At 31.7% G+C, this 14,893-nt stretch overlaps 2 protein-coding genes across 3 annotated transcripts in view; one reads left to right on the plus strand and one right to left on the minus strand.

Annotated features, from left to right (window-relative positions):
• Positions 1-324: 324 nt before the first annotated feature.
• On the plus strand, positions 325-7,849 carry LOC132919409 (uncharacterized). Its single transcript, XM_060980993.1, has 8 exons — positions 325-1,092; positions 4,074-4,373; positions 4,454-4,599; positions 4,681-4,777; positions 4,851-5,003; positions 5,448-5,623; positions 6,051-6,216; positions 6,817-7,849. Exons 1-8 carry the CDS (start codon positions 628-630, stop codon positions 7,006-7,008), a joined length of 1,695 nt encoding a protein of 564 aa, XP_060836976.1. The 5' UTR covers positions 325-627; the 3' UTR covers positions 7,009-7,849.
• Positions 7,850-7,928: 79 nt separating this feature from the next.
• The window catches only part of LOC132919410 (uncharacterized), a 29,037-nt gene continuing 22,072 nt past the window's right edge, over positions 7,929-14,893 (minus strand). For both annotated transcript variants that reach the window (XM_060980996.1, XM_060980994.1), the window contains exons 2-3: positions 14,289-14,523; positions 7,929-10,695 (exon numbers count right to left, since the gene is read on the minus strand). In XM_060980996.1, the coding sequence (XP_060836979.1) occupies positions 9,857-10,695; positions 14,289-14,523 (1,074 nt within the window). In that variant the 3' untranslated portion in view covers positions 7,929-9,856. The remainder of the gene's footprint in view (positions 10,696-14,288; positions 14,524-14,893) is intronic.

Consider the following 14,893-nt stretch of genomic DNA (forward strand, 5'->3'; position numbering starts at 1 on the left):
AAAGTTCAAACCCTCCTACGAGGGGTAACAAATACATTGACTATACTCCGTAGTCGTGATTATTATCTTAACATGTCGAGTAACCCCACCCCGCACTAACCAGACCTGCACAAAGCACAAGTAGCTCATATATTTATAATTATTGTTGTTGATATGTTTTTTTTTTTATCCTTTTGAGCTTTTTAAAGTCATAATTTTGAACTGCAACGGTAACTTGCGTTGTATAATATTATTATCGTATAGGCGTGTAGTGAAATGGTCAAACTGAAGCGGCGGCGGCGGCGGACGAATACTTTACAATCGATCCGCGCACGCTCCTCGACACACGACCGTATTACGACTCGCGGCGCAATGCGCGCAGGAACCCGCGAGTAACACTCGTTTCCGAATCACTAAAAACGTATATTATTTCGTATCATTATTATATTATTTTTATCTTCAGGTTAATTCGTTAGTCGGTCGTACTTGGCGTTTTTTTATAATATTTTTACGTTATTACCCGATCGCCGGTGGATAGGTGTGCATTATAACAGGCACTTGATTTTACACGAAATAACTGTATATTATTATTACTTCGGCGGACGACGCGATACGCTGGAAAAAATCGATAACACTGCGCGACGTACCATGGTGAGCAGCGGTTGCAACGGCAGTGCCGGTGGCAACGGCAACGGTAACAACAACAATAACAACAACAACCACAACAACAACAATAACAACAACAACAACGTCAACGACATAAACGCGAACAACAACGACGGCATGCACGATGGTTGCTCGGCCGATTCGCTGGACGTGCACACCTCCGAGGACCAACGGTACAAGCCGCTGTTGGAGGCCATCAAAGCCGGCGATTACGACGAGTTCGAGTTCGCCGTGGACAAGTGCGGCGGCGAGGCGCTCAGCTTCCGAGACGAATGGGGCTACACGCCGGCCCACTGGGCCGCGCTCTACGGCAACGCCGAGGTGCTCAGGTACCTGGTGGCCAGGGGCGTGACCGTGGACATGTCGTGCTACGGGATCCAGGGCTCCAAGCCGGTGCACTGGGCATGCCGCAAAGGTCACACCGCCGCCGTCCAAGTGCTGTTGCAGGTATATAGAATATGATCGTTTATATACGCGCGTACGATTGTATGGACGTGGGTGACACCATGTCGCTGCGCACACCCACTTTCCGGACCGTCAATCGCGGTACGGGTGTGGGCGAGTTAACGGAAAAAATCCACACGAGTCATTCGCGAGCCATAAGCCGACGTTACGACAAGTCACACGATAGATACCCGTAAACAATATTGTACTGTTAACGTCAAACGATATTCTACATTATAGTACAATATAATATTCGACTTAAATGTTACACTATAGTTATCTATGTATAGTTTAAAGTCAATACGAGGAAATTATTAACTCACTCGGTTAGAAAAACGTGCTTTGATTACCACCCTCGAGTGACTGGGTTATACATAGTGCTTGAGTTACTTTCGGCCATCATTTAAATTCATTGTAAGTGATCTGCCATAAAATTTGAATAATATAAAGTATATTATTCATTAGTAATGAATCATTACTATAGCTGGTTTTTATTAATTTTAACGGATTATATAAATAAATCGAACGTTAAATAAGAAATAAAAATGAGCAATCACAAATAATAATATTCGATTACAATAAACATTTTGTTTACCAATTAAAAATTGAATACATTTTTTGTTATTATATGATGAGTGATGACACTCCACGGCTTCATTATGTTTCGACAGGATATCGACTATCGAGGCAATAGTTCGGAAGTAGTAATATTATGTAATACATACAACATACTGCAAAATAAGTGTGAAGTCAACTGTTGAGAAATATTTATAAAATTTGATAGATCATCAACTATAGGTATTATTAAAAGTTAGATCACGTGCTATACGAACGCCCAACTTTCACATGGTATGAAAAATAAGAAATTACTAACCGTTTTTTATAAATATATTCTTCTATAAAATTCATCTTTATTATCAAAGGGGTTTTGAAATTATACGTGCAATTATATGTGATATATTTTCCATAATGCTATAAATTAAGACCATAGCTTCATTTTAGTTATAATTTTAACTGCAGTATTAGATAATATGTACAAACATGATTTTAACATACCTTATTATATTTAAAGATAAATGGAAATAGTTAACTTTACAATAAAATAATGAACATTGAACACATTAACTGATTAAGTTGAAATTTTTAATTAGATTAGCTTTTTAATTTGTTAATTATTTTTAGTATCACTGTATAATATTAAAAAGTAACTATTGTATCCATTTTCAAAATCCCAGGTCTATAGAAGTATATTTATTTTTCGATTTTTCACCGCACAAAATGAAATTGGTTGAATTGGTTTATATTTTTCTTTTACTCTGCAATTGTATAAACATCAATGTGATAATATCTACAATTTTTATGTCATATTGTGTGTGTAAACATACGGTCCATTGGTTTAAAATAATTATATCATAAAAAGTGTTATAAATTATAATATTAGCGTCATGTACAAATTTTTACATTAAGGTGAAAATTTTAAGAATTTATGTCTATTTACGTATTTATATTTAATATTGATACCTAAATATTATTGTTTAGAATATATACATATATTATATTGTTTAGCAAAGAACTATTTACAATACAATCCGAAAATAGTAATATAGGTACCAATATAACTATAAACAAAATTTAGAAAATATTGTTTAAGTGAAATTGTTTTTTTTTGTTGTTTTAATTGAGTTTAAGAACGTGTGAAATTATCATTAAATACGCTCGTAAGTACGTGTGTTTTTTAAGTAAATTGTGAACTCTTGTATACATTTATAAGCTTCATAATAGCTCATAAAAGTAAATTTCTAATAGGTACCTACTTAATTATTTTTTACATCTTTGTTATACTTTAAATAATACATAATATACATTATACAGAGTAAGTATCATTAAATAGATAATATTTATGATCGATCGTTTCGTCACGATGTGTATTGAATATATCTACTTATATAATTCCAGTCGATTTTTCAGGCGTTAACTCTCGATTGTTATTAATAATTGTACCTAAAAGATTAATTATGGCCACAAATATATCAAAGTAGTGAATTACCTTCACAAAATAAACGAATTTATTGACTTGACTCGATTTTGACTAATCTACGCGAACCTGTGGTTTTCGTTAATATTAAATTTTTAGATTTTTCTTCTATAGTTAAAATATTAGTTTTGTGATCATTATATATAGTAACCTAGCTGTTTATAACCTAAAAAGTAGTGAAATTCTATAATTTATAATTAATAAACTACGTATTATTACTGTAAATAATAGAATATTTCTCTTGTAGTTAGCTTTGCCCAGCTAGGAATTCGAAAATATTATTATTACATAATACGAGTATGTAAACATTTATTAACTATTGTTGATTGTTGAATGTTAGGTATTATTATGCTAATAAGTCTGATGAAAATATTTTGATAGCCTAACTATCAATGACAATAATCTTCTATAATTTGTTATGACAATATAAATTAAGAGGTATACTTGTACAGTTGTACGTAACCCGCGCAATATTTATAATTATAGTTAATAGTTGTAGTACAGTAATTCCACGTTTGTTGTTTTGTGAAGAATTTATTATTCGATGATATAAAAACCATGACCCATAAAATACAATTTGCATGTAGGTATATACAAATAAAACGTAACATTCATAATTATCTTGAATGTAAATCGTTGATATTTTGAGAACCTTGAAATGCTACTAAGATGACAGATTAACATTAAGACCAAACCCATACTATAGCACATAATAATAATATAATATACTACACTATTATATTATTTAAAACAATATTTTTACATATGTAATTTATCATAATACTAATTAAAAGTTTTAAAAATCACGACTCACGATTCAATTATTTTAAATGATTAACGAAATACGAAATATTATATATAATGTTTAGATGTTATATAAAATGTGAGTGAAAAAAAAAAATAAGATAAATATAAATTTATTTAAACGTAACTCTTGTATGTTTTGAAGGCCGGAGTAAATCCAAACGTATCAGACTTCAAAGGCCTCACACCCTTAATGACAGCCAGCATGTTTGGGAAAACGTCCACGGCGAGTTTCCTATTAGGTATGGGTGCTCTACATCACCTGACCGACATAAATGGTGACACGGCATTACACTGGGCCTCGTACAAAGGTCACTCAGAACTGATAAGGTTGTTGTTGTACTCTGGAGCTGATCTGACGAAAGCTGACAATTTTGGGTCAACGCCGTTGCACTTGGCAGCTCTTTCCGGAAGTGCCAAATGCGTTGAAATACTTTGTCAGAACGTACGTAAAAAAACAAATTAAAAAAACATCATCGATCGAAAGTCGCCGATTTATGGACATTAGTCTGTTGGCCGTTACAGAGTCAAATATCGTTACAACCTAGGGATAAAAACGGCAAAACTCCATTAGGCCTAGCCGTGAACCACAGATATGAGGACATCGCAGGGCTGCTGAACAAAGAGATCAAGAAGAGAAAGAAGTGGATGGTACCTCTCCACAAAGCGCTGTAAGACTATTATTATACATTGCAGATTCAAAGTTTTTTTTTACAATACGTATCGTAAATATCTGAATATTATTGTTACAGAAATGCAATTTTTGGAAGTTCGGCGTATTCAAAAGGTCCTTTGCTGCTATTTTTGTGTTCTTTCTTGATTTGGTGGTATCCTCTTTACATATATAGAGTGAGACAGTGTTTTTAATTACCTGTAAAATGTATGTCTCGATGTTTAATAGTCTTATGTGGCTGTACTATAGATCGTACCTATTACGTGGAACTTAACGAGAGGTTGTCACTACACGTATATAGCCTGGAATATTTTCATGTGGATATGTTGGTTTACTACGAAACAATCAGATCCCGGATTCTTACCAATCGATTCAGGGAGTTACATTCAAACCATTAGACAAGTAATTATATTTATTGAATAAAAACATTATCAATATTATGTGTGGAGTTCGTAAATAGAAATATTGTTTTATGTATCCTAAAATGTAAATTCTTAGTTATTATTAATGCATTATATAAATTAAACCGGTATCCGAATTTGGTAACAATACATGACGTGACAAATCTACGTGAAATCTTAACATGTAAATAATAAAGGTGTGTTTAATATCATATTAATTTCAAAGATAAAAAACAAGATAGCTATAATACTATGATGGCTTAATAAGAATATTAAAATACACTTAATTTATACCAACATTAAAATTATATGATACATTTAATTATGGTTAACTACTATGTATACATATCACCTATAATTATTATTATTAATTTAAAAATATATTATATTATCTGAAGTCGTGTTACTTTGTTGATTTTTCAAAAATTGTCTTGAATTTATTTAGTTGCCGTTTTATCCGTGTGACATGGGTACCAAAAGAGATATTTTGTCAAGACTTTGTCACACGTGTCGCTGCGTAAGACCCTTGCGAGCTAAACACTGCCGACTGTGCAACAGATGTGTCCAACATTTTGACCACCACTGTCAATTCGTTATCAATTGCATTGGCCTTAGTAACAGGTAAAGTTCAACCAAAGTATTCATTTTTTTATAATCTAAGATTAGTTAGTTTAAGGGCTCATAAAGTTCTACGTAAAAAATATAGTAGGAAGTGAAACGTATACAAGATCCAAAACTCATGTTAATTTATTCTATATATGATTGATCTCTACATAGTTAGGGTGGTATATCAATCCAATATTTTATTTCTTATGGAAATATAATACTGAAATAATCATTGATGTATAAGAACATTATTGTTTAATATTGAAAAGATAATCCCACTGTTCTGGTTTGGTATATTTATATTTTTGAGTTTTTTGTAGCAATAAAACATATAATATTCCGTTATATGGTAGTTTGGTATATACCATAAGTGTATTAAAATACTACCCTCCGACCTACATTAACGTGTAACGTGAATATGCTTATTTGGATTTGTTCATAGGTCATGGTTCTTCTGGTTCGTCATCAGTCTAGCCATGAATTGTTCGTACATAATTTACTTGGTGTGCTGCACGATCAACGTGGAAGGGTTTAACGTATTTTACGTCCTGGCACTATTGCAAGCATTCGCGTTTGGTGTTTTGAGTTGGGCCTTGACTGCGACGATCGTAAGTATATACCTATAATACCCATATTATATACTCATATAAAATAATACCTATAGAGTGTCTATGTATGTGATTTTACTCATGTGTACACACACCTGCTTATTATGTATAGTATTACATACTTCGATCAGAATTTTACTTAAGTCTTAAGTTTTAAAATTTACGTCATAAATACTATTTCTTAATACTTTAAAGAAATTTATAATCTAACTTTTAAGATATTTATACTAAATTAGCTTTATGCATTTTCTATTTGTATTATTCGTTACATATTTTTATAAACTGTATATATTTTAATAAAACTTAAAAAAAAAGCTTAAATCCCCTATTTTGAGTAAAAGTTGACCAAAAAATATTATAAAATTATAAAATAGATTTTTAGCTTTTTAATAAAGTAACGATTTTCCAAACCATGTTTCAAAAAAATAAAAAAATATGTAAGTAGCATACATTCTATTAACATGGACTTTTTATCATTATTTATATATAATAATATAATTATATGTATTTCATATGCTTACCTGTATCAGCATTTACGGATAAAGTTTCTCCGACGTTTTAATTAATACATATTTTTGTGTTTTTTTTTGTTCTACACAGTGTATCAACGCATTGATGAATTTAACCAGAAACGAGATGATCAACCATAAAAAGTATACGTACTTGAAAAACAGCAGAGGCAAATACTACAACCCATTCTCCAGAGGCGTTGTAATTAACGTTTTGGAATTTTTCGGGTGTACACAAAACAGAACCAACTACGAGGGTGATAGATATAATTGTTACGATTGAGGGGGGAGGGACAAATATACAAAGGAAATATGTAGGTAACTTAAAATATCTACTTAAACTGCCATCACTTTTAAGGTGATTACCATATTCTGGGTAATTACGGATAAACGAATCAAAGTACGTCTCTATAATAATTAATAAGACCCGATGATTTTTAACAATATTATTCTGCCTCTTAAATTTCTGCACGTTTATTATCATACGAAATAATAATTTTAATAAACCGTCTTTAATCGTAATATTTTATTTAAGTTCTATTACACATGTGAGTACAAGCAGATTTTACTTCAGTGTATTCGGAAAAAAGATAAGTTATATATTGTTATTCAAATGTTTATTTTGCTACGTCAGATCACTTAACGTGAATATTTTACACACACATTTTGCATATAGATAATAATACTATTTAGCGTATTATGCGTCTCAATCGCGCAATATAATCATATAAACATAATATATGAAGTTAAATAAAAAATCTTGAATGCCAACGACAGGACGATGATGATGAGTTTAGGCTAGGATACCTGTTTTACTTTTTCAAACCAAAAATAGGAGACAGCCTGTTTGGTCATTCAAACACTGTAATAGACTCTTCGCTTATACTTTCTACTTGGTAACAGCTGTTGTGCACAATAAAATATATAACCATTTGCATACAATAAAACGTGCGTTCGTCGTATGTATAGATTCGCGTATTTTTTTCCCAGCGTTCAGGTACAATAGGAAAAGAAAGAAAGAGAAAAACATTTTTGCAAAACAAAACTCACTTCTTGTACGATTTGTATTTATATTTTTTTATCTATAAATATTAAATATATTATATATATATTTATTACTATTATTATTATTTTTTTTTATTATTATGATCATTAATTATTTTTATGTTTTCTATATATATATATATAAAAAAAAAAATCACAAACGCTGATTTGTACGTATATTAGTAACATATTAGTATAATTCAATAACTATTTAATTAAACGTATAAAATAAATTAATATTTGCTCAACATTGAGCACGCTTGCGTGGCACATTTTTACAAGAATTTCTAAAATAATACTATATAATAAGTGTAATTTACTATGGCAAACAGTTGCCGATTGAAGACAATGGAGTATAGATTTATTGGCTGTGGTACACAATGGCTATAATAATCACCCGTAGTTGTGCAATCTGTGAGATTCGTACCTATTACATTCACAGGTTTCAACATTGGTGATTCTATTGTTTCAAGTCCGCTTAGACCGGACGAGAACTGTTTTGACAATGTATCATTATAGTTAAAAAAAAAATATACATTAACTCGAATAGATAATACCTATTACCTAGTATTTGGGAGTACCAAATATGATTATACGCGATAATTCTGATCAGGCGATGCGGCGGATCTACGGTATAAAATAGTAGCCTCGAAAAACAGATATTAAAATACATTGATCGTTTAATTAATAAATAAAATTAAAGTTATACTCATTTTGACTAGCTGTGCACACATAAACGAGATTGAGGCATAGTTATAAAAAGAGACTTAAATATGTAATTCGTATTAACGTTTGATTGATGAAAATACTTGAATTATTTTATGCAAAAATACGTGCCGCAACGTTCCAGTGATGTATTTAGGACCATTCAGATACACTACGGATATTGTATCAATATTTTTATCAATAAAACAAAAGAATTGTTTTATTCGAAATCATAAAATAATTCCTTAGAACGATTTTTGACTCTCAGCAACTGACAAAATATTATAAATATCGTCATCGGCGGTCAATCTGTTTCATCTACTCATTTTATTAATACAACACTGCGCGCTGCAACACCTATTATAATAGTTAAAATAAATTACTATCCTGCACTTTGATTAGTGCTTATATAGTCTAAACTCAGCCTATACTGGTTATCACCACCGTTAAGAACGGTGACATTATTTTTTTTTTATAATGGCGATGTATTGAAAATAATTATACACATAATATTACGTATTTTACTGTGCGGTCCGCATCAAGTCTCTAGTCGTAACGCACGCCCACCTATAGTCTCCGAGTGTGTAGTATAATATTCTAATAAATTGCGAGTTTTTCTATATATAACGACGCGCTACGTCTATAGTTAAGTTCTAAATCATTATTATTATTATATAGGCGACAAAAGAAAATAGTAATAAGAGGAGAGAAAAAAATAAAACATTAACACTAATCATCATTACAACTACTTAGGTACCTACGAGCGTCGCTGCACCGGAGGAAAGCGTACTCTTAAACTAAACTTTGTGTTATGGCTCGTGTGCATAATAGTAATAATAATACAACCGTCATCGTCTATACGACATTATATACGTATATATTATGTGTATGACGCAACGGTGTATATAACCAGTGGCGTATTATGAAACGTATTGGCCCTAAGGCCTATAGGAAGTATAGGGGTCTCCTTAAACGCAGAGATTAAACTATTAAAATATATAGTGGTAGTGAGAAAGAATTTGACGCTATGAAATATTTTTTCCGTATTTAAAGTCAAATTATTTTCAACATAAATATACTTTAAATAAAAAAAAAAAAAAAAATGAAAATAATTGTCCGGTATTTTTTTTTTTTTTTAATGCAACTATAAAAGCCCCGGCGCCCCCTCGAGTTGGACATGTGTGCCTAGGTCCAAACACGCCACTGGTCACACGACTACAATATTATTTTATGCGCGCGCGTCCCCCGGCTCGCGGCTGCGTGATTATGGTTTGTTACGGTTCTGCTGTATAATAGTATTATACACGCGTATTACGTGCAGACACCACCTAACCCGGCGACGACCTATTGATCGGACCGGACCGGACCTACGTGGACGTAGATCACTGGGACGGGCGCGGGTCGTAGGGCTCGGCGTCCAGGCCCACGTAACGGTTGTTCTTGCGGTGCACGAACCCAGTGCCGGGCGCCGTGTTGTAGTAGACCACCCGCCTGATGCCGAACGGGTCCACGTAACCGAAGCTGCCGGCGCGCGTGTCGCCCGCGTCGTCCGACTGTTCCTCGTGGTAGTGCCGGGGCAGGTAGTACTTGAAGCCGTTCCGGACGAACGACACGCCGTCGTACTCGGACTGTTCCGTCGGCGGTCCCGGCGTGGTCCCGGCCGACAAGTCCACCACCTTCCGGTACGCCGGCCGGAACGTGTGCGGCCGCAACGGTTGTTCGTACAGCGGCTGGTGTTCCGCGGCCGTGGACGCCGAGGCCGTGACCGTGGTGGACGAGGACGACCGTCGTCGGTAAGGCCGTCGCGCGTCCTCGTCGCCGTCGCCGCTATCGCCGGTGGCCGCGATCGAGTTGACGTCCACCGGCCGCACGGAATAGTATTCGGCGGCGGGCGACGGTGTGCTGCTCGGCTGCGGCCGCCGGAACTGTGACGCCACTGAACGCGGTGGCGAACCACCCGCGGGGAATCGCAGTGGCGACGATTGAGTGTCGGACGGATACACGAACGGCGAGCCGCGCCACGACGATTCCCTGGGCGGCGCTGGGGTGATCGCTACGACAGCCGCCGGCCGGTTAACGACCGTGGCCGTGGCCGACCGGTACGGTGACGCCGAAACGGCCGTGCCAGCCACCGGTGCCGTGTACTTGGCCACCGAAACGGCCTGTCCGACGGGCGTCTGGGTGCCGACGAACAGCTTCTTGTTCTTCACTATTCTGTAACCTGTGACACATACAAACACACGGTAATGGTTATTCGACGCGTATTTAAATTCAGAAAATCCGAAAATATTATATTGTATAAGTGTAATAATAATAATATTTGTATTGCTTATATTATTATGAACTGTTAAAATATGATTAATAGGTGTGCTCAAAAGACAGAATATCTTCATAAAATTTAACAAAGTCGTGTGAATTAATAATTATTATTATTAATTATAGTAAATGTTTAAAAGGCTTCATTCCTGTTTGAAAAACGTTGCAAATATATTTAAATGCATAGGCTGTACATCATAATGGGCAATGGCTAGGATGTTGTATAGCATAAACGTATTAACTATAGTTAGTGGTTAAGCCATAGACAATGTTAATCATACACTGCTTTCATCGATCATAGTTTGTTGTTATTGGATTTTGTTTAGTCAAAGAAAATTATTTTAATTAATTAATTTGATTAAGTAAAAAAATGTAATGTTTTGTGACTATATAAATACATACAAGAGTTGTAATTTTTCTACAATTTTTCATTTTCTAAATCATCACTTTTTAACGCCGATTTAAATCCACATAAATTTAACAGATTTCGTATATCTTTATAGCATACATAAAGCATACATTAAATACATTTTTATTTAAAAGGCAATCATTTGAATAGTTTTTAAATTAAACGTTTAAATAGATATTTTTTATAAATTTTTATAATTTAAACTTAACCGTGTAATACTGCTGCAGTGTTATAAAATTGTCAAAAAATAGGTATAGTTAATAGTTATATTGGACAAGTTTTCTCGTTTCCGCCCATCCCACGCATGCAACACAATATAATACTAAAATTACGTTCTCCATTTTTAGTATGTACCATATAAAGTGGTCATAATATATTAACTTGTGATATTATTACCGATTATATATTTAGGCATTTAAGTATATACACGTAAGATTTAAAAATAACATTATTTTTACATTATATACAGAAGCGGATTAACAAAGGGACTTAAAATAGTTTATAAAGCCTAAGGCTTTAGTTTAATTTTATTTCCTCGGTGATCTGTATTAAATTGTTAATGATGATTACTCGTTGTTATTTTTTTCAATCAAAAGCAAGTTTTTAATTCTTACAATATTTAATAATAAATTATACGCTCATAATTTTTAAATGGAGTTTCTCAGTCAAGTTTAAGTTTATAAAAAATTTGAATTTGTTACTGTAGGTAATAATGATATTATTTATATTTGTAATATTGAAATAAACTATTTTTAATTTAATAACAATTTAGTATGCGCCTATAGTAAAGGGTCTAATGTCTGTTAGCATTAATTTATCCTTTAATTAATTCTATTTGTTTATTATTATTTAATGATTGAAATATTTTAATTTATTTTAAGTTATTTCAATCTTATGTGATATTTAAAATGTATTGTTTTTGTTCTAAACATTATAAAAATGTGCAATTTATCATCTTAATATAGATGTAGCGTATTGTTAGATACGAAAATAACTTTTCCACAGTTTATTATTATATTGTACATGTTTTATTATTTTTATATTATTTTCACTTAATAATACGTATTAAAAGCTATAATTTGTTTTGTTGTTGAGGATATTTTTTAATTTAATTTAGGACTATGTTTATAATACCATCGACATGTCTTGAATACAAAGTGAACTTATTTACAAGTCAATTGGTCAATGGTCGTGTCCTTAATACCTACCTATTATTATAGCATTGGTAAAATGTTAAATGAACATAAAAAGTAAATCAAAATACTTTTAAAAAAAAATTTTTAAGTACATATAAAAAAAATGTATAGCAACAATAGATTTTACATTGAACTTAGAAGTATTTGAAAATATTCCTACTTGCCTTAAAAATACTAAATATATAAATAAAAATGTATATTTATTAAAGAGTTAATCATACATTTTAATGAAGACGTGAAACGTTTAATTTTAAATATTGTAATCGATATTTGAAAAATATTATATAAATTTATTATTTAATTTATAGAATATACTATTTCTATATTAATATTTTAATAATTTTTAATTGAATTATATTATTGTTTTTTTAGTATAAAACTTTAATCGAGAGTTATATAGGTTGATAATATTACACATTATTATGTTCATGGAAAATAATTTTTATGTTGTTGTTTTAATAACTACACATTTAAAAAATGTTTCTTTGTAATTTACATAAAATGTGTATAATGCGTGTAGTGCGTAATTTAATAACTTTTACTATAACATTTCAACACACTGTTGTGAAAATAAATGAAACTCGTGTTTTATAAAAAAAACAAAAATTATTTATTTAGATCATTAAGATGAATAACTTATAAGGATTATAAATTTAAATAATTGTGACTATCCAATCATGATAAATATACCTACAGTATACTTATATCTTACGCGAAAAAATAAGTAGTTAGTTTCTGCGTGTGTGTATATAGAGTATATGCCACCTAATTATTTTTATCATTAATACCGATTTAAATTGAGTTACATTTTTTCATTGAGGTGTAATTACTAACTATTGTATACAAATATTATAAAATTCAAGTAATAATTTAAAATCTTATAATACGTTTTCTTGTACTGTTTAATATTGTAAATTTGCTTTAATATGTACGAATAATTCAATATTATTTCAGATATTGTTTTTATGCAATTGATTCATTAAAACATACAGTAACAATTAAAAAATAATAGTACATTAAGTAATTAATAATTTGCAATTAATTACAATATTATTGTTAATTAAACAGTAAAACGTGCTTTTATTTTTGATGATTTATAGGCATGTAAATAAAATAAAAAACTGGTGTCAAATGTAAAATTAATTTATAGTGTAATAAAATAAAAAAATATTTTTATGTTAGAAAAGTAAGTATAGTATAAGTATACGACTTAAGGCTTGAGCAGGTAACAAATTATGGGGTATTTTTAAAAAAAAAGAAACAGTTCAATTCAAGTCATGTACATATAATGGTAGTCGATTACTCTAATTTCATAAATGTTTGATCCCAAAAAAAATTATAAGAGAATTATACTTTTTTATGTAATTATGTAACTATTAATACAAAAACACGTTTTTTTTTTTAACATTACTATGAAAGATTTACGATGTGTAGTGAAGTAGTGAAGAAGTACGAACGATAACTGACTCAAAAATTATGTTTAGAATTGCCTCGAAAAGATCTTGACGAAATTGCATAACGTACATGTAATGTTGCTCTATAATGCAATATTGTTGTAAGACATATTTTTCAACACTTCAGTCTTAAATATACCACAAAAACTAATGTATGCACTATACTGTATACATTATAGTTTAGAGTACACAATATTATAATATATTACACTCAACTAATTTAGTATAAAATTATTACACTTTAGTCACGATTTAAAAAAAAAAAAAAGTGTTATTGCTATTACGTAAATCCATCATATTATGCTTATTGAGAATTCAAGAAATATAATTTATAATACGCTTACAAAATATTGCGTTAATTTCTAAATGGAATGTGTTGTTTATTTTATTAGTAAAGTACAAGAAAAAATATTGAACACCGAATGCGTCACGGACTTACCCTTCGAATCGGCTACGTAGTCGTTAAGCCTCAAATACCCATCTGCGTCTACCCAGCCGTAAGTTCCGACCACACTTCCATCTTGTAGTCGCCTCTCTTTACGGTACTGACCACTAATGGTTTGATACTTGAAATACCTTTCGGGCCCCTCGTCCGTCTGTATATGGTATTGTGTGTTTGGCTCCGTGTCCCATCCTCCATCAATTTTGGATGCTACTGTTCCCAAAATGGCAAGCTGAAAACGAAAATATTCGTATATTTAATTGGTTTAATAGTTGGTAAATAAGAATAATGATATAGGATGTTGTGTATCACAGAAATTATAAGTTTTTCGATTGATAATACAAAAAATATTTGGACTTTTTTTTCTTCACACACTGTATTCAAACTACCATCAATTTGCACTCACTACCTATCAATTTGCACTTCGGGCGGATTTATTATGTACGATGACGTAGGAACCTTCTACCCAACATAGAGTATCGGACTCTGAACTAGCGACTCTTCAGCGACATGAAACAAGAAGAATTTGTTATATTATACATGCGTTTCAAGAATAAAATAATAGCATTATGCCATTATCATGTTTAATGAATATATTATGT

Source organism: Rhopalosiphum padi, chromosome 2, assembly GCF_020882245.1.
Source record: "Rhopalosiphum padi isolate XX-2018 chromosome 2, ASM2088224v1, whole genome shotgun sequence".
NCBI lineage: Eukaryota > Metazoa > Arthropoda > Insecta > Hemiptera > Aphididae > Rhopalosiphum > Rhopalosiphum padi.

Excerpts from the sequence above, each read along its gene's own strand:
- LOC132919409 (XM_060980993.1), top strand. The coding sequence starts at position 628 with ATGGTGAGCAGCGGTTGCAACGGCAGTGCCGGTGGCAACGGCAACGGT. Across the intron at positions 5,004-5,447 it reads ACATTCAAACCATTAGACAA|TTGCCGTTTTATCCGTGTGA; the intron begins GTAATTATATTT and ends GAATTTATTTAG. Across the intron at positions 5,624-6,050 it reads TGCATTGGCCTTAGTAACAG|GTCATGGTTCTTCTGGTTCG; the intron begins GTAAAGTTCAAC and ends ATTTGTTCATAG.